This window comes from Achroia grisella, unplaced genomic scaffold, assembly GCF_030625045.1.
Source record: "Achroia grisella isolate CSIRO2021 unplaced genomic scaffold, CSIRO_AGI_Agris_v1 utg900, whole genome shotgun sequence".
Lineage (NCBI taxonomy): Eukaryota > Metazoa > Arthropoda > Insecta > Lepidoptera > Pyralidae > Achroia > Achroia grisella.
Genome location: NW_026713059.1, coordinates 2,410,530 through 2,436,193, shown reverse-complemented (window position 1 = coordinate 2,436,193; position 25,664 = coordinate 2,410,530). Strand labels below are relative to the sequence as shown.

The window sequence follows — 25,664 nt, the reverse complement described above, 5'->3', positions numbered from 1 at the left end:
ACTATCAGAAGTAAGTCGGTGTAAATCGACGTATTTTAAGTATATATACAAATAAAACAATATCCTTGTATTTTTACACGAGTCTGAAAACTCTACACTCCTTCGGAATATCAACGAGCACAGTAATTGGAGAATACTCAAATAGCCGACCAGGTAGATATATATGTATCTTATACGGGATCAATTTCGCCTAAAGCGAATCCAACTTAGTTGTTAGCACTTATTCCCATTTAGTTAACAACTTTGGGGTACTGACTACGTGGGGAATATTTATATCTCTTAGGTTAATTTATTTACCGACAAAGTAAGGGATGGCTTGTTACTTAGTTAGAATGTTTTAAGACAGTTTTCTCTTAGTGTTGAATACTTTTTTTGCGGGATTTCCTTTTCCTTGAAATATTACTTATATTTACTACACTATTACACCATTCTCAACAACTACTTAACTTGTAAAGCTAATACTCTCCTTACAAAGTAATATAGACATATAAACAATTTAGTAATCAACATTGTCTTTCTATCAATACAGGCAATAAGTTCGGTGTTGTATATTACATCTATTTATTTTCAACAAACAATAAAATGTTCGCAATAATTCGTGACAATAAGAGTACACTTCAGATATTACTTCGTGGAAAGATGTGACTGATATAAATTAAATTTAAAGTTAAATAAAAAAATTGACGACAACGCAAATGAGTAAAGTTTCTCAGAGATCTGAGATCTTTCCGTAGTACCTGCGTTCAAATACGTTAAAATGAAATAAGTTTCGAATTTCGTATCTTTATGTTTGTTATGGTGGATGACTATATACTATTAGAAGAGTGTTGTAGATATAATTTATTACTGACTATGTATTTGCTGACATATATGTACAAAAGGATTTCTCGAACGATTATAGTGGCAGCAACAGTTAGGGTTGCTAACTTTTTTTTACAATAAAAACGTATAAGCTGGTTGGGATAGGAATAAAAAGCAAAGTATTAGGAAAAAAAATGTATTTGAAATTATATGTTTTTATTGCTTTAAAAACGTAATTTTGTGTGCTTTTAACACTAGAGCTGTGACAAATGTCACAACAATCTCACAATAGACATCTAACATTTCGTTCATTAAATAAAAATCGTTAAGTATCGACAATGAGTATTTCGTTTTACGCATCACAGTAAAGGTTGAAAATAAAGTATTTTTGCATTTTATTTGTATGTAAAAGTATAATTACCAAAAATAAAGTAGGATACGTTATTATAAAGAATGGTTGGCAACCCCAGCAACAGTAGACCACTCTTCGCAACAATGAAACACTGTTTACCAATCGGTTGCTGATTTGGCGATTCGTATTTCACCTTGAGACCACCGATTAAGCCAACAAGAACAGAGATATTACGGTACCAGCAGGAACGAGATAGATGTATATTAAAATATTAACTAAAATGTAGCTAATTAAAATTAATAAATAGTTTCGGATTTTTTTATAATCGTGACTGTTTTGGAATGTTTGTAGCCTAAATGAAACAACGTGCCATCATGGTGCTTTTAGTAATAACATTTTAACAATATAAATAATATATATATATATATATATATGTATGTATATACATATATGTATATAGATTTATTAAATTAAGTACGAACAAATACAAAAAATCATTTGACATGTAATATACAAGCATTACAAAATGAAGAAATTTCTTCTTATTAATTTTTCATTTCAATTTATGACTGATTGACTGTTTTTCATTTATTTCAGAGAATAATTTTCGAATATATGATCAATATATTTATGTATATTATATATTATTAATGGCGAACGCCTTACAGCATTAAGGCTGCAATATACATGTGTGCAATATTTCACAAATTATTAAAGGAGTAACAGTAACTTTTTTTTTTTATGGTTTATAATGGAATGGTGCACCTGCCTGCGCTAACGGTTTACGCAGGAGTAACAGTAATTAGGTACATGCAGTTTAAGTTCTTAGAACTTTTTATTTCTTATGGTATCTTAGTTGATGTATAATATCTACTTAAGGAATTAAGAATCGAGAGCAATGAGTCGTTTGCTATCTCTAGTACATCCCCGATATCTCGCAATAAACTAAGTTGTTGACCTAATTACTCTGTTCTGTTGATTATCACATTTATCATATATAAGTGGTGTTTCAAGATATTGTAATCAGAATTGTTAAAGAAATTCCGACATCATGAAAATCGTATCCAAAATAGGATTACAATTGCTATTGGCGATTCTTTATTTTATGAACGTGAATTTAATATATTGTGAGCAGAATGTACAAAATGGTGAGCTACTGAATAATTAATTAGATTAGATAAATTAATTGAAAGTGCCACATTTAGATACACAAGGAAATGTTGGTTCAGGACTGGGGTGGAAATAGCGGTGTTTATAAATAACTTCTAATGTTCCGGACAGAAATTCAATTAAAGCGTCGGCTTTCAATTAAGCAAAAATTGAAAACTAAATTATTAATGACTGGGTAGTTTTTCCAATTCCACGAATTAGTAAGGAGCCAATTTTATACAAAGTTAACTCACAACAAGTACCTATATACACATTAAAAAAAATATTTCACACTTTCATTATGATTACAAAAAGTCTTATATTTCTTGTGTTTATTTAAGTCACAAATTTAAATATATTATGATATTACTTGTTATTAATATGTAATTATAAATATATATAATCTACTATTTACAGTGGAGAACCTGTCTAATGAAACAATCAACAGAACTTACAGTATCGGAGTCGACATGGGAATAATTAATCCGGAAAAATATTCTTTCGCATCGTTTGAGAGAGATGAACAAAACGTCTTCAGAGACTTGTACCAGAACTATATAGCTATCAATGGCAGTCAACCGATTAATTACGAGGAGTGGCTCATTATGAACAACTTCGGTATTCTCATCGATACACAGGAGTCATTATTTGAAAGGAAGATCTCTAAACGCAGTACAGCCGACAACAAAAGACGGTTCGTGAATACAGTTAGGAAAGGAGACATTTTGGTGACCGGACGGGGCATCGGTGGTTTGGTTGGTCATGCCGCTATTATGACTACAGATTATTGGGTGTTAGAGATGCCCGGTGGTGCAGGGTGGCAGAACGGAATCAAAGACAATAATAGACAGATAAGCAAACACAAGTGGTTCGATGAACACGCGTCTGATTGGACCACCGTGTACCGTTGTCCGAATAGTAATGCAGCAAACGGTGCAGCAATTTGGGCTGATCACACTTATTATAACCCGAGTGGAGGTTCGAAGAAAACAAAACATATAACATACAAAATCACTGCTGACGTGTGGTCGACAAATCCTAGTTATTGCTCGAAGTTAGTGATACAAGCGTATTACTTTGGAACTGGGACGAAGAAAGTCATCAGCGGTGATGTTTCACTGAGACGAGTTATTGTTCCATCTACTATACCATCATATTTTTTGAGTCCGTACAAACTAAAAAATATGGGTAAATACTGACACACATAGTATTTCCTTTTATTTATTATATTATATAAGTAATATCATATTCGATCAGTATTATTTAAAAGATTTATTAACTACTGTACTATAACGTGTACATAATATAACTACTTAATGTGTTATTTATTTATTACATATTTATTTACATTTCATAACAAAAATAAAATAAATAAAGGTAAAATCTGAGACCATCGTTAATTATTGTTAATTATTTAAAACCTTTAGAGCTATTTTTCTCTGTTTTTTGTATACAATTATTATTTTTTATATAGATAATTCACATCAAAAAATTTTTATACAATTGGATATTTCTTAAATATATTAAAATCTTGTCTCCATATGACTATTTACTAGAGGTACTGCAAAATATCATAGAAGCTGAAACAATCGCGAAAATGCTATGGACTCGCCTCGATACGTTCATATTTGAACAGGAACTGATCTAGTCTGACATAACATTTAAACAATGGTGACCACCGAAAAAGTCTAATTTACATTCAAAAGGATATTATGAGCCTATTATATCAACTTTTCGTAATATTATATTCTTTGTGGTATTTGTTCAGGTTTAATTTTTCTTCATTGAAATTCAAATTCATAGTGATATAAAAGTAATATTTGAAACTGGAATTTGAAATTTAAATAAAAGTTTTAAATGCATATAATTTTATCTTTAATATCTTAATTTCAAAGGCATAAGATATAAAAAGACCTATTTTTATGTATATGATTGTACTATATATTATACAATATGCACATATAAAATCTACATAAAAAATAGTTAACATATAGGTAATTTGTAAATCGAAAATTGTTTGAAACTTTTTTTATATTAAAATTATTAAATAAATTCTATTTATATTACATTATAATAAAAATTAAATGAAATACACAAAAATATATGGCATATGTTTTATTACTTTTAATTTATTTAAATGACCATTCGAAACACATATACTTTGTAGTTTTTGATATTATAGGTATTATTTAAAATTATTAAAACAATAATATAGATGTCAACGAAGACATTGGCATCCATTGATGGTACAGTATCCACCGTTTTTATATCCTCTATTCCTGCAGTTTGCAATGCACTCATAAAATACACATCGTGGAAAAGGCGGTTTGGCTGTAATGGTTACTCCTCTCTTTTGAATGACGTGACCGGACTCTGTGGATGAATAGAATACATGTATACATATAATTAAAAGTGCATTTATATATCTATAGAACAAAACAAAAAAAATATTGTTGGGAAGTTTGTTATTTTGTTCACAATTACTCGAATTATTGTAACTTTTAACTTAACTTTTAATCCTTTAATGGGTCTAAGTAAGTCTCTTAACATGGAAGATGGTTTTAGTCTACTACTACTACAGTAATTTACTACATGTTAATATTGTTAATGCCAATAAGGTAATTAATTCGATGCATACTTAATTACTTAAAATTTTCTGTTTTACATGCACATGTAAAATAGAAAAGTTGATACAAATTCAATACATAAAATAAATCTGTTCATATACCACAAAAGGAGTGTTAAATATACAAATCAGATATAATATTTATGTAGTACTTGTTACCTGTAGATTTCTCTAACTCGACACATGATACAACAGCCAAAAAGGCCAGAAAAATTGCGACGACGACGGCTGCCTTCATGATCACGTCTTACAGGGACATGCGATGCAGCGCCCATCGCAAGTTATTTATACAACCTCCATCATCGAGGTAAATAAAACATTCATATGTCAATAGTAATTAGCATACACTGCATTCTATTATTTACACATACATCATATACATTGTTGTGCATCCATTAGATTATTAAATAGAAAGTTTAAAGCAAGCGGAGATGTATTATAAATTCTCAATTAACAATTATTAACAGCCAGGTACGTCGATTTGTAATATCAAATCGGGTAGTGGGAATACCCTCGTCGATTTCTTTGACACAGAAATATGACTTATGTAGTTACAATGTTGAATGTTGTAATTATTTTAATGAATATATATTGTTATTCGATAATAGTTCTTATAATATCATTTGCATGTATTATTTATATATTAGTTGTGTTGTTATGTGCACCACCTATTTTTTTTAATATCTTCACCGTCTACCTAAAGAATGTCTGTAAGAGATTGCTTAGCGATAAGACCTCGTTTTGGTCTTGTAATTGTATTATACGTAATAATAATTATTTTCTAGCCTATATACCTATATAAAGAGCGTCGTAGCATATACATATATATATATATATATATATATATATATATATATATATATATATATATATATATATAGAATGATAATATGTGACGTATGTAGTTATTCAGTCCAGAGGACTAAGATGTTATGCCTCCGTGTTAATAAGTTTAGCAAGAATTTTATTTATTTCTACTACTGTACAATTATATATGCTACAGATCAAAGAACTAAATTTTTTTCTGTCATCTATCCCCATGCAACGTTACTGACAAGTTTGAACAATATTGTCGTAAATAGAAATGTGCAAATGTATTTGAATACAATATATTTATAATGAAATTCATAAGCTATTGTAAATTTTTTACATATTAGTTAAAAGATAACAAAATATTTGTGCAAATCTATAGAGGCTATCCATGATTTATATAAAAAAATAAATGTTTTTAAAACATGAGTTGAGTTAATATTTTTAAATATCTTAAACAAAATTGTTGTTAGTATTGTGCTTTGCTGTTACATTGTTGCAGCCTCAGATTTTACACAATATTTAGCAAGGAATAGATGTTATCTGGTATAATACAGAAAATCCCGCTGCGTCTAGGAAAGGGAATACCCGTAGTCAATTTCTTAGTCACAGAATAGCTAGCAATAAATCTATTTTGTAGCCTTCGAAACTCTGGCTTAAGTCCTGCAAGTAAATGCCAATTTCCTGTGGATGTCGATGTGAATACGTTTCAGAGAAGGTTTTATTTGATTGCTATCTCTTCAGATAACGTATCATTTCTCCGACCTTGTTTGCTTGCCTTAGTTTTGCGAATTGTTCGAGTGTGTACTTATTTTAATCACCAATGTCCTTTATCAATTAGATATGATACATTTTCCTGTTTTTCTGTTACGTTATATTACATTACGGAATAATTTCATAGTGATATAATTAGTAAAAAGCATTTTTATGTTGCGTAGATACCAGTCATCTGGAATCTTACTAATATTATAAGCGCGAAAGTTGGTGAGTATGGATGAATGGATGGATATTTATTACACTTTCATGCAAAAACTACTGATCGGATTTTGATGTCACTTTATAGTAATATAGCTTATACAAATGACTAACATACCTATAGGCTATAATTTAAAAAGATATTATGTAAATTGGGCGGGTCAGCTAGTATCTTTATATTAATATGTGAAAATTTATATGCCAATATTTTTTAAACTTAAGCATAAAATGCATAGATAAAAAAAACATTATGCTACTGAAACGCATTATACAAATTTGTCGTAAAATTTGTATAATGCGTTTGTATAATGCGAATTGATGGGTAAATAATTTAGATAATAATTCTGAAATAAAAATATTCGTGAAAAAAATACACATAATACACCTACTCATTTCTTTTTATTTAAAGTAATATCTGTCGCTTTCTTTGTGGCGACATCCTTTTGGCATATGTCTTATTATTATGATCCTGTATGTGTATTCCTTAGTTTTTTTCCTATGCATACATTGCCCACCGCACTCGATGTAAGGCGTGATCGCCGTGATCCCTATTCCTAGTAGATTGGGCCAACGTGACTATGGCTGCCGGGTTAGTGGGGTTCTCAACCGATTCCATTTTGTCGTTCTATCGGTGAACAAACGCGAATGCTTGCTTCCTAATGATTTTAACAACGTGACTTGATTCCGTTCTGAAAATTTATAAAAAAGAAAAATTACTAATTTTAAGAGTATGTCCACGAAACAAAATCACAATGTAGGTATTATATGTATTGGTTCTATCTTTATGCAATCGAAATGCTTTATATATTATTACTGTGAATATAAAGGTACGTTTTCGTTATTCTAGTTTAACATGAATAAAATGATTTGCACTTATTTTAAAGCTTTTAAATCGTCTTGGATTGTTCATACGAATGAGCCAAGATAGGTCCTTATTTGATGGAAAATTGTTGAATGATTTTTTTAATGAATTTATCACGTTACGTGTAATTCTAAAATAAAGTTGTAAAAGTGCTAAACACTGATATTAGACGCCTTAACCTACGAACAAAATTTCTTCAAGTGTGAATATTTTCTACTATTAATTATATGTAATTGTTAGTTACTGTAAAAAAGAAAAGCCTTTATATTTGGATTATGTTACATAAATGTTTCATAGCTGCATGTTTTGTATGGAGAGTAGTTAGAGACATGCAGCCTTAAGCGTTGTGTTTACTACCCCGAATTAAATCCCGCTGGCCATAAGGTCATATTAAATTGACACTAATTTGTATCCAGGAAAAATATTAATCTTTTTGATAGCTACGTAGCAGAGATTATATAAAGAAGAAATGGAATTCAGAGCGCTTAGAAGTACTATACAGTTCTTCCTCGTAGATACCCGTATATTAAAGTAGACTCGATAACCCAATCTAAGGTAAATTATTTGAACGAAATTAGTAAAAAATATTTTAAAACTATAAATACAGTAATCTTAACTGTAAATAAAGAGACAAAAAGCTTTAAAATATTTAAATGTGCGAGCCATTTTTTTAAAACATCACATTATGAATTTGGCCTTTTTAAATACAATATTATTTTTTATTTAATAAAATGAAAATACAAATTGAATAATATAACTCTACATACTGTTGATTCAACAGGTCTATTTAGTAAAATAAAAATAGGGCAGATATATTCCTGGCGTTTCAAATATAGGTAAATTGGAAAACCGTACCGTCAAGTTGATTACTAAATGAAAATAGAATCTATCCATAGAATTTATCCTATATGAATAGACCTAGATATTTCATTGCTACTGACGTATCTACGTGTCGACTACTTTTTTCGTCCATTTCTGTGGTATTTTACGAACATGAAAGGGAATCGAAACATTTATTTTACATGACGAATTTGATATCATCTTATATATGAACAATGTTACCATACTTTTCCAAAACGACTTGACCGATTTTTATAAAATTTGTATGTGCATATTCAGTAGATCTGAGAATCGGCTGCTATATATTTTTCACCAACCTCTATTTTTTAATAGCTATTTTAATTTATTTGGCAAAACGACGTTTGCATTAGCTAGTAATATAGTATTAAATTTCAGAATTAGAAGTACATACAGATATCTCCCAACAGATGCATCATGGCTATCTGGAAATATATATTTATATATATGAAATAGATATTATATATGTACAATAAATAACATGTATACATAAATAATTAACACATAAATTTATAATATATTATGTGATTGATATTTATATGGAAATATGAATTTATTGTAAGCAAGTAAATCAATATTTATTATATGTTATTTATATTCGCTAAATAAAAATATATTATAAATTTGCTACATGCAAAACCTTTATGGCAAATATCAGACGGAATTACGAAGTGGAATAAGTATGAATGAAACCATCTAAAAACCAATTGGAAATGACTTTTCCATTTGAAACATCTATTTCTTATTTTATGTTATTATACCAATATCGAATATCTGAATATAAACAACTTCACCATGGTATTAAATTTATAAGTACAATAATAAAGACCATTCTAAAACATCAATACCACATTCATTTTGATATCCAATAAAATAACACAGTCTGTCTCAGTTTATTTAAACGAGATAGACGTTAAATATACGTTGAAATCCCACACATTTTTCGTGAAGGAAAAATCAGCATATTTTTTGGCCAATAATGACGATAATTTATTGGGGTCCATCCGGTGGCGTCACCATGGGTTAAGTGAGTTGTGACAGCCCTACGTTTTTGTATTAGGTAATAAACTGACATTTCCAATAGCACCCGGTCGTATGAGATGGGTTCCTCGATGCGACATCTCTAAAGACAGGACAGTGGACTGATAGAAATGAACGCAAATTGTAATGTGACAACGGCAGTCTGAGATAATTAATAATTGTTTCCAAATTAACGGCCTCGGTGGTCTAGTGGTTTAGCACACTGCTTCATTTCCGATGGTCGCAGGTTTCATTCCTCGCACGGTACCAACATTTGTTTGTTTGTAACACTATATTTATAGTAAATACATTTAAAATAACAGGATACAACGATCTTAAGAAATAAGTATTTGTATTCATATAGTATAATTGATTCTTTGTAGCGCTCTGGGTGTTTTCTATGTATTCTTAAAAAAAGTATGTTAGTATTTATATCTAATACTATATATAGTCTACCCATAACACAAGCTCTGCTTAGCTTGGGACTAGATGGCACTGTGCGAATTGTCCAGGAATATCACTATTATTAAAAGTCTTTAAAAACTATAACACTAGTAAATTACAGTTCTTATATAGTAATATAATCAATATATACTTATAAATTATACACAGATATAGAACCGAAATACACAATATATATATAAATATTATTTATTTTTAAATGCTTTTGAAGATGATGGAGTTTTGTCGAGTATAAGAATATATAACTTTGGTAAGGAAAATCATGCCCATATGCGTAGGCATAATATTAATAGATAAAATAATACCTGACATCAAAGTAATATTGTAATTTAAATAATACCTGGATCAGCAAAATAGCATCAAAGACCTTCAAACAAAAAGAAATTCTCATTTCATTTTCTGTAATTTTTCTAAGTGGCTGTACTATAGAAAGTAATATTCACGCTTGCGGGGCGCTCAGTCCCGACCGACAGCTTGATTATAAACACGAAGATAGGGTAGCCTAAGTGTAAAGGTTTAATACGCAGTGTTAATAAATATAGTGAAATACAAAGGTAAAATATCTATATAATTGGTAAAAATATTATGTTATCTGTGGTCAAAGTAAAAGGCTCACAATATGTCAATAATAACATTTACGAACAATAGAAGACTATGAATACCTTTCTAAATTTAAAATTGTAGTTGTAATGTCCTCTATCTGGTCAGATATAAATTTAATAACCAAAGTTCCAATACTATGTAGATACTTTAGTATTTACTTTAATTTTATATTGAGATTGTACTATATAGTATCCACCAGACCAGGATAAAATATAGTCTACATTCTTTTCTCCGAAATTAAACAAAATTGGTGCAGTGGCTTAGGCGGGAAAAGATGACCGACTAAAGAGAGACGTTTGCATTTATAATGAATTTTATTTTGCTGCTGGGGCAGCCTCCATATGAAAATTGTTATGTGTAAAAGGTTTCATTTACGGATATATAGAGTGCGTTGTGAGATAAAACCATATTCTTGGAGAGGAACGATTTCATTAATTCTTAGATTAATTCAGTTGCGTAATCGTTCTAGATGAGAGAATGATGGAGTATATTTTGTAATAAATGTAGTATGCAATTGCACACATACACCGTCAGACTAAGTAGTGTCTGACGGTGTAAGTGTGCAATTCATATTATCGTATCTCTTTTTATTTGTATATTCATACTATCTACTTTGTAATAGAAAGTTAGGATTAATTTAAAAAAAGTAATAGAATTGATATCTTGACGCTTTCGTATTAGCTTTGTAATTATGCAAGTAAATGATGATAAGCTTATGTTAATACTTTATTTGATTGTCTTTTTATAATTTGTAATGCCAATTGTGAGTTGTAAATTGCTGCATTGTGAATTGTAAAAGGAAGGAACTGGTAGTTAAAATATAAGTTTCTACTTAGTTTAAGTACCAGGGAACAATTTAAATTGTCAATATTGGATGCAAAATAAATTAGTATCATTAGTATGTACATTAAGCATATAACAACTAGATTGTGCCGACTTGGAATTAAAGTAAAAAAAAAAATTGTATTATACATTAACATGTATATTGCGTTTTTAATATAACATATTTTGGTGTATCTAATGTAGCTATATAATTTCCAACACCAGTGTCACGTGCACTTTACTACCCCACAAGAAACTTTTACAGCGCCCTTTTCGAAGAATCCCATGGTTTACTCTCCAGGGAAAACTTCGGCAAAAAGCTATTTCCACAAACTGAGCGTTTGAACGAGAAATATTCTCCAAACCGCACTGTATGAGATACGCGACTATTTAGGTTGTAGGGTGTGAGGAGGGCGAATTCCCTGGCGATGATCATAGAAGATGACCAAGGGCTATATGTCAAAATAATTCTAAGAACATACAACGTTGATACTTACTATATATAGATTTTCATTTACAAATCAATAAAATAAGTTATGTATAATAGTAGAGTTTTCTAGTAGAACATGTATTTAAATCTAAATTGGTATTAAAAAATATATCGAGTACCTAATTAATAAAAACTCTCCTAATTTCTACAGAGAGAACTTAATTTATCAGGTTTGTTACAGCTCTCGCTGTGAACGGTTTAGTGGGTTTACGCCAGCTTATCTCACTATACTGCTATAGCTGCGATTTCGACTGATGCTTTTAAAACAGTGATTCTCAAACTTTTTATGAGCATACACATTTTTTATGTGCAAATAAGATGACAGTTGTTATGCCAATTGTCTATAGGATTCCCGGGCTGATTAATATTCGGTTATAAAATTCTACTTTGAAAAGAAAGATTTATTAATAAGAATAGAATAAATAAAGTTGTAATTAAATATAATATTCAATTAGTTCAAACTACAAGTTAGGACAGCGATGTTATCGGGTAACTCGACAGCTGGTTGGAGGTTGAAATTGGCGAGACAGAGGTGTCTACGCAGAGGACTTTGGGTAATCGAGGGAAATGGCAAGGGCTCCATCGACAAAAGCGCATCTTTAAAGAATGAATATCTACTATATATAGGTATTAATTTATATTTTAAATATGATTATTTTAAAATTAAATTATATTCTATTGAGCGGATACTCACGTTTAATACTGTTAAATATGTAATATGAATAACAGTATAATAGTTTAAAAAAATAATTGTTAATTTTGACTTTTTCGGACCATTGGTTGAGAACCAGCGTATTGGAATAACGTCTGAAGTTTTACTATCGAAGGGTCCTTGGAAATCAAAGATTTGTTAACTTGCTAGTTGACAGTAACCGACTGACTCAGCTAAATTAACAGTCAAGTGTTTATTTGCCCTTAATAAGTTTTCTATGTCCAGTTACCAACCAATTCATCAGTTAGTTTTGATTTAGGATTCTATAGTAACTATGTGGGGTATTTTAACAGCCTTTTGTGTCATTTTATTTCATTAGTTCAAATATGCTTTCAGCAAGTTTTATTTCATGCTTCTTTATCAGCTAAAGTATTTTTGTGTTTTAGCAATTAAAAATGATCTATCCATATTTTTACCAGTAGTACGTAATGGTATATACATTTTTATAATATCAAAACGTAGAAAAGTTTTTTATTTAATAAATAAAATTATGTAAATATAAAAGTAAATTTAATAACGTAATTAATAAAATATTTTTTTATTTACATAATTAATCAATGGATAATCAATTATGTCTATCGAATTTGATTATCTTAGTATATAGAAATTTAGATTCAAAACTGGAGGTTTTGAATCTAAATTTCTGAATCATGAAATACACAAATGTATAAATATTAAATGTAGGTCCAGTTTATAAATAAACTTAACAAAAATATTCGTGCAACCTGCTAGTATAAAAGCATATTTCAATTGTTTGCTTAGTGTTGTAGGGAGAAATATTTTTAGACCAACAGTTATCACGTCTCAGTAAATATTTCTGAATATAAAAACTATAAGCACAATGTAAAACAACTCTGCATACTTATTTTTCTTTACGCTGAGGATAAAAGAATTTCGGTAAGTGGAATATGGCATCAAAATTTCTCGCTATTTTAGAAGCGAAAGCCAAATAAAGTTTATTATATTAGAGACTAGTGGTTGCCCACAATATCTCTCACGCAAACGTATTTCTATTCATTTTCCATGAGAGCCGAATAGTTTTCCAATATACTAAATTCTTTATAACTAAAAAAAAGCCTAGAATATTCGCGGACAAAATACATATTTTAGCAGGAATAAGACGCTGGATTATGACGGGCAGACTTTGTAAAAAGTCGTTTATGTAAGTCTCTGCTATTTCAGTTATCAAACAACTTGCTTTGTAATAAGTGTTTTGGTTGAAGGTTGAAGACCGTCAAGTTTAGGGATAAAAGGCATGATGACATCTTAGTCCACCGGAATGACAACATATTTATGGTGTCACATTATAAAGTCCGTAGTTCTGTTAATGTATAGTTATACAGGCGACGGTTCCTATTTTCCATTAGGTGTGCCAACAACTTCTTTGCCCTTTCGTTTGCATAAAAGAAATATAGATAAATATATAGACGGCTAGAAAATCTTTACTTACTACAATATGACTTACCTTGATTAAAGAAGATATTTATGGCTAGAAAAATTTCTTCTTCTTTAAAATACCATATTTAATGTTATCTTTATCAATCCTCCAGACTTTGACATATTTATCTAGGAACTCTTAATTGAAATTTTATGTGATACTCAAATAGAGCTCATGGTCGTCTATAATTGTTTTTTGATTTATCAAATGGACCCTAAAACTTGTTCGCCCTTAACACAAGTATAAATAGAATAATTAGATTTACTAGGGTTGGCATTAACAAATTTGACGTCATGTGCTGTACCTATCTACCTTATAAATACGAGTACCTCAGACTAAAAGCCGATTTGTCTCATAAGTAAATATTATGTAAGTATATAATACATATTTAGTATAACCTATATAGCTAATAGACACTTCATTTTTATTTAGACTACATTTTTACCTTGAGTTATCCGCCATCTTTAGCATTTAGCAAGCTTATTTGCCTAATGTAACTGAGATGAAAGTCAGACCTAAAAATAGGATCATTCAGAAAAACAAAGACATGCAGATATAACATAAATGAATTTCATTTGCATTAAGAGAGCTTAGCGAACATTCGTACGTGAAGCGTATACAACCGAAAAAAGTTAATATGATGTAAAAATATTCAAATTGCATTTTACATTTCACAAAACATTGTCGTCAGCAGTATAAAAAACTTAATTTATGCGGAGCAATTTTATACAGTAGTTTGTAGAATAATTTAATCTATCTACTAAGTAATCAATCGGTAGATTGTGAAGTGTGGGATTGCAAAAGAAATATTTTGATCCAGAAGATACGTTCAAGAATAGCGGTCATGGTATCTGCCTGTGTAGAATTTTTATTAATAATTAAATTATTTGAATGAAAAGGTAAATGAACAAGTTTTTATACTAATCTTATCATACGTATTAACGTGAAGCCAAAACTTTGTACCCTATTTTTACAAAAAATGCGTGTATATATTTTTATAAAATAATTGCTAATATTTTTAAAAAATATCAATTTTCTATGCCTGATGATCACCGTTATTTGCGTAGATATTTAAAAAACTCCTTGCACATATACATTGCATATTAGAACAGATATACGTAGGTAACACAACATATGCAGGACTTTCCTCAACTGCAGATAATCCTCGAAATTTCTTTTCGTACCTATGTAAAGATTCAGTAACCTCATCATGAACTGAAGCGGTCACTTCACAATTTCACAGTTCTTCAATCAACAACCCGAATTTATTTTGATAAACATTTTGGATAATACTTTTCTATTTCTGGTCTCATCGTCAAAGTAAACAGCAGTACGGAAACACAATTTAAGTTCGCCAACAGGCGAGCTGGTTTCGGTGCCAGTCGCTTCGAGCCAACCACAACTTGTTTATCCGTTGACAAATGCTTACGTCAAACTCTGAAGCACCTTTTTCTAGGACGATGTAAAAAGAATACAATTTCATATTTGAATAGAATGGGATGTCTAGATAATATTATGAATGTGAAACTGTATCATTTTTTTCAAATGGGTGTTCAAATAGGTATTTCAAATGGATGCCAAATGGGTGTTCGAATCTTAATCTATTTTTCAAAAAAGCAGATGACCTCGCGGGCTACATCTAGTATTGCATAAGTGTAATCATGGTTCAAGTAGCGTCTTATTAATATATTGCATTTAATAGCGAATTTATCATAGAATGTTAATATTAAATACATTATTATTTTAAATTTTGTTTTGTGGGGAATAATGTATTATGTTGTTTATATTTACCAACTCAAAAGTATAATGTATACACCGAAAAAAGCTTTAACTCGTTAGCTGTAATGGTATCAAATATGGATTTACTTGATAAACGAAACAATTTTCTAAGAAATATGCTTTTTAGCTTGTAATTCTATATTTGTGTAAAAATAATGAGTACCTTTTTTATCCTTTGGTAAAAATGTGGTTTTATTTTAGCTATATTGAGTTAGACTGATTATCATGTAATCAATATTTCTCAATATGGTAATCGTAATTAAGTAAATCGTTAATCATATTATTATATTTATAAAAGTTTGATTTTTCGATCTCCTTTCATCGATGTTTTAAGGTAAGCTAGTACTTAAACAGAAATTAATGCAAAAAGAAGGGTATGTAGTTAATTAATTAAGAACTTTCGTTAAAATCCACTTAGCCGTTTACGTATAATGTTGCCACTACAATAGATGGATATGTACATAAATTCTAATATTTGTCCTTTATAATTATAAAACTATTTAATAATTCGGCATGGATTTGTTTTCTGCCTTTTTCAGTACGTTCTGAAAGAGATTGTTAATAATGTGGATTAATAACATTGCATATACCATGTTAGGTTCATCTCCACGTGGTTTCCCCTGCAAACCATGAATATATCACGATGGGCTAACTAACATTATCATTCATAAGTACGTTGTGATCTGCGCAGTAGATACTTTTGTATGTAAATCTGTACCTGCGCTGTTCACGTGGCATTAAAAAAGTTTTCCTATGAATAAAGTGGAATTAAGACCTTTTTGAAGTCGACTAAACTAACATCGAAATATTCTACCCTACACACAATCAAGTAAGCAATATTGTAGCGGCTTATTTTCAGTAACGTGAGTTTTCCATCGACGTTTATCGTAGTCCATTGGACGCCATGTTGGGCGCACCTGTTTTCAGGAGTACGCTTTCTGCTAATTGCCCGTTCCGTGGATAGACTGACGTTAGTGATTTATTGAGATGGCTTTATACATTTATTTGCATTAAAATATTCATGTCCAATATTTTACCGTTGTTTAAAATTTTAATTGTATTCTACATACCGCTGTATTTTTTCGTGGTATAATGACAATGTAGAACAAACATTTATAATCAAATCTAATATCATATTTGTGTTAGATTATATATTTAAACAATTCTGTCATGTGTCTGCCATTAATTGTACAATGAAAGTTATCTAAGGATATTATTTAGGTTTCTGTTTTAGAAAAATTAACAGTGTATCTATAATTATCCTGTGTTGATTAATTAAATGAAACCTATAATTATAATTCTTCAGATTCTATCTTTATAAGTTTAACTAACAGTGACCCTTCACGCTTATTTTAATAATTCTGCCAATTATTAAAATTAGCAAAGAATTTATTGACTTCATCTATTACCAATAATATTACAAGAAGTATATACTATTACAAAAATCAAATCTGAATTTTATAAATTCGTAGGAGATAATTTCCGAACTATAAATTGTAGAATGTATACATCTTGATATCATTTTAAAGTTGTATGAATAGTGAACACTTGTGCTGGATCGATCAGGATAAGCAAGTGCAATCGGGCGCCGTCACCGCCAGCGGGCACCAATTGATCGGATGTCAATGCAAATACGCGTTCCTCATCGCAAACGCGTTTTCCAGTTGCAGAACGATTTTAGTGCTCTCAATTTTCTCTATTGATTCATGAAATAATTTCAGAACCACCCATGGTTTATTGGTAGATACTACCGCATAGTGATAAGTACTTTATAAGTATGTGTAATAAATTTATATCAACATTATTTTTAGATTTCATAATATAAATGTAGTAAGTAAGTAGCTAGACAATAATGACCTACAAGATTAGTTTAATTCTATTCTAAGTCAAGTGGCTGTTGTGATTTGCGAATGGTCATACAAAAACCAAATAGGGCCATTACCTTAGTGCCGTGCAGCGATCATTACCTTCCTTCTTCATGCTAAAAATGAAAGTTTACGATGAAGAAATTGGGATGCGTAATTAAAGTGAACGCGGACGATTTATTAAACGATGTCTATTAGGCGTGGGGGCGAGTAGAAAGGGGGGGGGGGGTTGGGAACAAGTTGTGACGAACTCATTACAGTTTTCTCCTGCAAATGAGTAACGAGGCCTGTGCGTAATGTACTTTGACTTTCTTAGGAAACTTTAGGTTCGAGATTTTACATCGATCTAAGATTTTTTTGATGTACAACTTTGATACTGCGGTGTTATTTTTAACAAATATCCAAAACAATCATGATAGTGATTCTTGGTCTAGATGTTTTCTATGTATATTATATGTATATACATTTTTCTTTAAGTAAGTTCTTTAGTACCCATAGTCCCACAGCTCTGCGAGTTTGGAACTAGATAGCAGTGTGTAAATTGTCGCGGTCATTATTAAAAATAAAGCCAACTTTAATTTACAGTACAGAAAATTATTAATTTGTAGAAAGTAATGGAAAAAGTAAACCAATTAGACGGTATGTGCGATAAAATTGAAAATTTTCTGACATATCAACTGTCGCCTCTAGGCACGATGCAATTTGTCAAAACTAATTCCAGTGTCGAAAGCCAGAGGGTGCTGTGACAACCAAAGAAATGTCTCCCGTAATATCGGGATGTTGCTGAACGACAAAAAGCCAATCGATCACGCTTCCACCTGGACAGAGACGGCAAACCGAATGCGTGATACGCGTTAACTACAGACGAATCGGCATCGAATGCAGTCTAACTGTCAGCTTTAATCAGTAGCCATTAAAGATCATTTTATTTTGCACATTCAAGAACAAAAAGAAAAGCGCTAAATTTACCACGATTCGTTTTGTGTGCGTTTTACAGTTTTTCCGAGCGTAATTTGTACCTCTGAAATTGGCATAATATTTCTTCGTTATATAATTTCTAAGTTTTTTACTAGCGTCCTATTAATGGATCCACTGTCGAAATATCTGTAGCTCATAAATATAATTATCACGTAAATATAACATTTATATTATGTACAAAATTATAAGAAATTTATTTGTAAAAATAAATATCTAATAGGGTTTCCTAGTAATTTGTTAATGCTCTGCGAAATTCGGAGGCAGTAGGTACAGAAATAAGTAAGTCTGCTTCTGATAATTATCTCTTCTCAGTAACCCCTTCACGTTGAATAGGATAATTACGACTAAATATATAATAATGTAATGTCTAACCAATTCAACGAAACATCTACTTAATGTACCTACTTACAATATTCGGTTGCTTACAATACTAATTTTATAATATTTTTACGTTCCATAAATAAGAATTAAACTAGTTAATACCGGTTTTATTTTAAAAATAAAACAAGAAGAATATCTCTACCTCACTGGCATTTTGTAACAGTATTGACAAAATTCAATCGCTATAACCATGTTGGTTTTTCGATTTCTGTCTCCATGTAAGTACCTGACGTAAAAAATAGACAGACATATTGATGTTTTAATTCAATAATACTCGTATTTAAGTGTATGACTCAATTCAGAGAAAAGTGGGCAAGTCAAGTACTAAAAGAGATTATGATTATGAAATTATTATCCTCGTGTAGTAGTATTTCAAGTAATTTACTAGGTATCATTTGTGTTCCTAGAACTAGATCTAACTGTTTATACAAAAGATTTAAGTAGATTACGTCCAATCATTTTTGTGTGATAGAGTTACAAATATCCATCCTAAAAACGTTCGCGATTATAATATTCGTAGCATTGGTTATTAATAATTTATGCATGTAACATATCTATTTAAAATTTAACAGTTACTTAATATTCATAGAATTGTAATCACCCAATATCGGTTCACATTAAACGCGTCGAATAAGAGTTCCGCTTAGAATTTAATAAAACTGAGAAAGTTATAAATTGTTGCGAATTGATTTAGACTGAAATTTCGTTTCGTTTAGGAACATTAATCAAGCAGCGTTCACTATTCGGAGTTGAAACGCGTCGAAATGTTTGTAATAATCTCTATTAGTATACATAAACAGATAATTATTGTAATATTTAAGTTTATTAAATAATATTAGCTAATTTACTTGATTACTATTATATCTATAGGATATTTTATTGATCGTTTAAAGTCCAACTAATACATTTTTTTGATAATTGAAAGACGATATTTGATGAGATTCGTTTCTTATTTTGTTATAGTAATTCATTATAATAAATACATAATTACTGTAATCATGATAGTTCAGTGACCACTAATTAAATCATTTATCATTGCAGAAAGACTTTCTGATCTGCGTTGATCATAGTTTAAATGACTGGATCGTAATATTTCAATTTATTATTTATTTCGATTCATCATGAATTCAAGTATTTTCGGAAGAGCAATAGTCTCTTCCGAATAATACTTGAATATTATTTCCATCGAATTGAATTCATGATGAATGTCCAAATCGGCAAAAGAACATGTAGTCAAAATATTACGATCCAGTTAAAATAAAAAAAACATGAATATTGTTTTTTTTTTATTTTTAATGACGTTCATTGAAGACCAAAGTTGGAATTTCGGGTTTAGATTATAAAAGGAAGAACTCCTTTTATAATCTGTAAACACGTCGTTGATATTTTATAAATCACTCTATAAATAACTGTAAAATGAATTCAGAATTGTAAAACATTCAACAGCCTTTATTAACAATCTGCTGAGTATATATAATATTGACGTTTTAATTAAAATATATACAATGAGGCATGTGTAATAAAAGTGCCTACTCGCTTTTATTTCACAGCGAACGAAATGATCCGATAAACTATTTAAATCAAAATTACAGTAACATCGTATAAAGGTTGAAAATTTTACTTTTAAACTAGAACTTGATCGTCTCGTTGAACATAAAGCGAAACTGTAAGTGGCGTTTGATCTATGCGTCCGAATTTTATTATAAAACTTTGAGTTTACTCTGCGAGTTGAAAATAAACGTTTGGATCCTTCATTTGAATTTATACGAACTTTGTTACATGCTGAGTTTTATCAGTATGTTTGTTATTGCTCCAGTTTCGCAACTGCTTCAATGGTAAATATTTTAATGACATTATCTTAGAGAGTTCTGAGGTATTGGTCGGATTGATACCAGCTACCAAATTGGATCATAATATAGTCCGCGAAATAAAAATAGCAACCTAATTACCTATACGAATGGCAGCCTTTTACCATGCAATTTTCCAGATTTATTTGTTTTTGTTGTCATTGTTATTTCCCGGTAATGGAAGATAATGATATTGACAAAAACCTGTAAAAAAGGGCTGATTCCTTACTATATGTGGCTGTAATCACTTATAATCAGATGTGCCGCAAACACATCGTTATGTATGTAGCTACTTAATTTGTTTCGGGCAGTAGCTAGGGAGTTAGTATACAGGTGTAATTATTATTCTACTGTACTAGTATCCTTATTTAATTGTTTGCTACATAGCTTTTTCTTAACGCGTACATTCAACGCGGTGACTGACTCAGACTGTTTTTCTCGTAAAGAAAGAAATCTATGTAATGTGGAAGGGCGCCGAGTGTAGATTTAAATATTATAAGATTAGGCACAACCCTAATCCTCCTTTGTAAAAAATATTGTATTAATAAATTGTATACAAATATATCAATCTTATAAGGAACAAAAGTAGTTAAATTTGATTACATATTTGTGCAATACAAGTAATTTTAAAAATTTATTACAATATTTTAATTACGAAACACTAACGATTGTATTGAAGTTCAAAAATAGCTTTGTTTACATAAACTTGTTTACAAAAAAGCATGTTGTTAAATGAAATTTATTAATGCATAATTCATACAATGGGCATAATTAGTCGACCAGTTTTGGTAATTTATTTTTTGTCAACATTCTCTTCTAAGTTCGTTGTTTTTTGTTCTGGACGGTTTTTGCTGTTATCGGTGTTACTTGAAGTGGCTGCATGTGTTTCACCTTCACTGTACCACGCTGTACGTTATGAATGCGGGCTTTAACCGATTTGTTAATATAGTTTTTGTAATACCCAATATTTCAACTTTGAAATATTTATTGTTGCGCTAGAGGACTTTTTTTTACAAGGGTATTCTAACATCACACTTAATAAATACGTAAGTGCATGACTAAAGTCATCGGTACTCAAAATTTCTCCTTGTGTGTGTTCCTTTCTTGGTATGACGTATGTGATCTCGTAATTTGTGTAATAATAAGTCGTTGCCAGAAGATATCGGCTTTGATGGCTCGAAAATCTTCTTGGTAACTTTAAAGAAGTACCATACACAATTTACGCTACTAATGTTTCTGTACCACCACATAAACTAGCTCCTAAGTCAAATAATATTGTGCTGAAATCAAGTTTTTTTAAATCACAATGATCGTTACATTAAAATAAAATTTAAATGCCTATAAGATGTACCCTTTTTCCAGAAAGGCTTTGGCTTGGCTTTAAAAAATCATCTGCGTAAGTAACTCAGTCTCAGTCACACATTTCAAACAGTCTTTAGTGTAAGCTTATTTTTGGATGGAGGGCAAGATATGGCGGTGAATAACTGGGTACGGAGGCATAACATCTGAGTCTTGAAATGTTAACGCTTGAGGTATTCATCAGGGACGTCACATGATGAGGTGATGATGTCCGTAGCGTGTTTATATATATATATGTATATATATCACTAGTTGGGCAGTAAACATGTATAATTAATTCGTCTCGTTAGTATAACAAATAATAATACTAAATGAATCGAATAAGGAATGCTTACAAATAATAATACTTAATATTCATTATTTACAACGTTTTAGTTCATTTAAAAAAAATATATATAAATTTCATGTAAATAACTATATGTATAGTTTATTCATTCATTCTCTGATTGTAATAAATAGAGAAAAGGATGTTATGAAATTGTACAAATATATTTCTCTAGGTTAGTATTTTAAAAGAACAGTCGCAAACTGGCTTTTACAGCAGCCTTGGGTGAGGAAGGCACTCAACCTATAAAAGTGGTTTGTAACGAGTATAAGGGCTCCTTGGAGAGATACAGGCCTAGTAGGTGGAAAGATGGAGGAGTAAGGATTGAAGACAATCACTAGGGAATATGTTTGTGCCCTATAAAGAACTGAAGTCTGCAACGTCTTGAAACAATATACACGTAAAACGTTTTAGTTATGATTACTTGCTTATATATTCGAAAGAAACTTATTTTATCAAACCTTTTCTAAATTTGGTTTTTGTGTATATATTTCTGTACCTAGTGGTGACTTTAAATTGAAAATGGTACATGAGTAATTGAATAGATTATTTTTATGACCAGAATTATAGCTTATTCATATGTAGTACATAGTTCGTCAGATGTTTATAGTTGTTATTAAACTGCTTTTAGCCCTACCAATCTCTCAGTTTTGATTATAAGAATAAAATAAATCTTGAATGGTGAAATAATATCACAATCATAATTTTACATAAATGTTATTAGGAACAGTACTATATTTTCAATGATGATGTATTACAATTTTTATTTGTAATCACTCTGCCCAAATTTTTTTATGTATTAGGTAATTATATTAGATCTAAGGGGTGGACGTGGGTGGTGCTATTCATGTATATAGTAGTAAAAATGATTCAAGCCACAAAAAGATCTTAACATTGTAAACTGTAATATTTATAAACTTTATAACAACAACCAGGAAATGAGTAAAAAAATATGATAGAGATCATTAGCTATATATTTATTATATAGGTTTAATCGTATACGTAATATACCAAGACGATAACTAGGTACAGATCAACCAAGATACTGAACCACTTTCATCGTGAAATAAAGTGGAAAACTAAAAATATATTTTCTTCTTTTCATATTAAATTGATCTTGTAAATATATAATTTATGTGATCGTTCCATAAATTAATGACAATTTCCTATGTTGCTTCTTTTTGTAAGATGTTTACTTTAATTTGATTTCGGCTTGGTATCTTTAACGACTAATATTATATTTTGATGCTTTAATAACAAGGAACCATTTTGCATGGGATTTTTTTATGGAATTTGAAGTGGCAATTAAGATCCTATATACGTGAACAGGATTACGGACATTAAATTATAAAGTGAAAGACTAATCATGCGTCGCTAAGATGTTATGCTCTTATCCCGCCATATCACTGCCTAATCTGTACCCTCACAAAGCAAGCTACATACTTTGTAGCTGCAATAGGTTTGTTTGAGGTACCCACGCAAATGACATTTTATACTATATCTCTGGTAGACTGGTTGGATTTTAAATAAAATACTTATTTATCAAAAATCCATCTAGAAATTCCCACGTGTACACACAGAAAAAATTCGAGGCGATTCATTACTCTCGATGAAAGCTTAATGTCACGTCGGAACAAAAAAATATGCGAGGGGAGTATGTTATGCGAACACCCCGGGGAGGTAAACAGGCAAAAGATAGAAATAACCTATACAATTATAATAAGCTCATTTATTTTCCTAGCTGTATCGGTATGAAAATAAATAAGTACATTTACCACTAAGTCTTTGACTTCTCTCAATATATTTTTGTATTCAATATCTATAATTCAGTGGATGGAAAATAAACAACATTGATACATTCATAAAAATAAATAATTTTAGTACACATATTATTTTTGTACTCAGGAAAGACCAAGGAATTTTTATTATAAACTAAAGTTAAAACGCAATATTCTAATAAATAAAATAATGTTCAGTTCCATGTAACTTGAATTCAAGCCACTTGCATTTTAATAGCATTTGCAATAGAATAGAATAGAATAGAAAATTATTTATTCAGATAAACTTAATTTAAGCGCTTTTGAATAGTCATAGTTATCATTCTTTTAACCTATCGCTCATTCGGAAGAAGAACGAGCAAGAGAGAGCTATCTCATCACAAGAAGAACGAGCAAGAAACCTGCGTGTTGCTCTTTTAAATAATCAATGTAATTTTACATTTCCAATTAGAAACGTGCGAATACAAACCACCAATTAGCACCAATTTATTATCTTCAGATATTAAGTACACAATAGGATTATCTAGAATAAAAAATCTAAATATTTTGTTTCATAAAAACGACATAAAATAATGACATCTTGTATATAACTACTGACTGATACTCAATTGCCTAGCAATTTAAGATAGTTTAATTAAAATAATAATGTGTTCAGCCCATGGTAATACTGATTTAAAATGTATTATTAAGGATAATTAGTTCACGTAGAATAAAGTACTGAGGTAACATACACGAACGTGTACAATATAAAACAATACAGTCGAATTAAGAAGCTATTCCATTTACGAAAATGCTTAAAAATGAAAGTAAAAAATTGTTACACTGTGCAACTGTTACATTTCCTAGAAACATTTAGTACGAGACATCAAGTTTTGTTACGGTAGTGTCGAAATTAGTACTAGCGTCTATCCCTAAAGGACAGTTTACATGGAACGATGTTCGGGTCACTTGAGGCCGTTTCAGCCTTAGCAGTACAAAGAAATGTTTCTTTCAAATGGAGTTCATGAACATGCTCCCTGGAGTTGCTAGAATAAAGGCTAATTTAGTGGAGTTAGTATACTAACATGTAGAGATGGGCGATTAGTCCTCTTATTAATCCTAATAGAGACGGCTGATTATATGTATATGTTCTATAATCCCAAATAGGATAGTCAGAGGCATATCAATGATATCGATGTTTCCATCCTTGGGGGTATCAGTGACCTTATTAAATCGGTTTAAGCATTAATTGTGATATTAATTTATCATATATAATAACTTAACATATTGTCACGACTCACAGGTAACAAGATGAGAAATATTCGGAATTCAGAAGATTATGACAAAACAAAAAATATATAAAAGGACATATCTGTAAGAACAGGAGTTAAAC

General features: G+C 30.2%; 2 protein-coding genes across 2 annotated transcripts; one reads left to right on the top strand and one right to left on the bottom strand.

The window, feature by feature from the left end:
- The first annotated feature begins 2,195 nt into the window (after positions 1-2,195).
- Positions 2,196-3,630, top strand: LOC131853374 (uncharacterized 30.3 kDa protein-like). Its single transcript, XM_059204242.1, has 2 exons — positions 2,196-2,301; positions 2,720-3,630. Exons 1-2 carry the CDS (start codon positions 2,205-2,207, stop codon positions 3,499-3,501), a joined length of 879 nt encoding a protein of 292 aa, XP_059060225.1. The 5' UTR covers positions 2,196-2,204; the 3' UTR covers positions 3,502-3,630.
- Positions 3,631-4,411: 781 nt separating this feature from the next.
- On the bottom strand, positions 4,412-5,184 carry LOC131853378 (gallerimycin-like). Its single transcript, XM_059204246.1, has 2 exons — positions 5,088-5,184; positions 4,412-4,675 (listed from the first exon to the last, which is right to left on the bottom strand). Exons 1-2 carry the CDS (start codon positions 5,164-5,166, stop codon positions 4,521-4,523), a joined length of 234 nt encoding a protein of 77 aa, XP_059060229.1. The 5' UTR covers positions 5,167-5,184; the 3' UTR covers positions 4,412-4,520.
- Positions 5,185-25,664: the final 20,480 nt, after the last annotated feature.

Bases quoted from the DNA above. Each gene is read 5' to 3' on its own strand.
- LOC131853374 (XM_059204242.1), top strand. From the start codon at position 2,205: ATGAAAATCGTATCCAAAATAGGATTACAATTGCTATTGGCGATTCTT. The intron at 2,302-2,719 runs GTGAGCTACTGA...TACTATTTACAG, and splicing joins TGAGCAGAATGTACAAAATG to TGGAGAACCTGTCTAATGAA.
- LOC131853378 (XM_059204246.1), bottom strand. From the start codon at position 5,166: ATGAAGGCAGCCGTCGTCGTCGCAATTTTTCTGGCCTTTTTGGCTGTT. The intron at 4,676-5,087 runs GTAACAAGTACT...ATTCATCCACAG, and splicing joins CGAGTTAGAGAAATCTACAG to AGTCCGGTCACGTCATTCAA.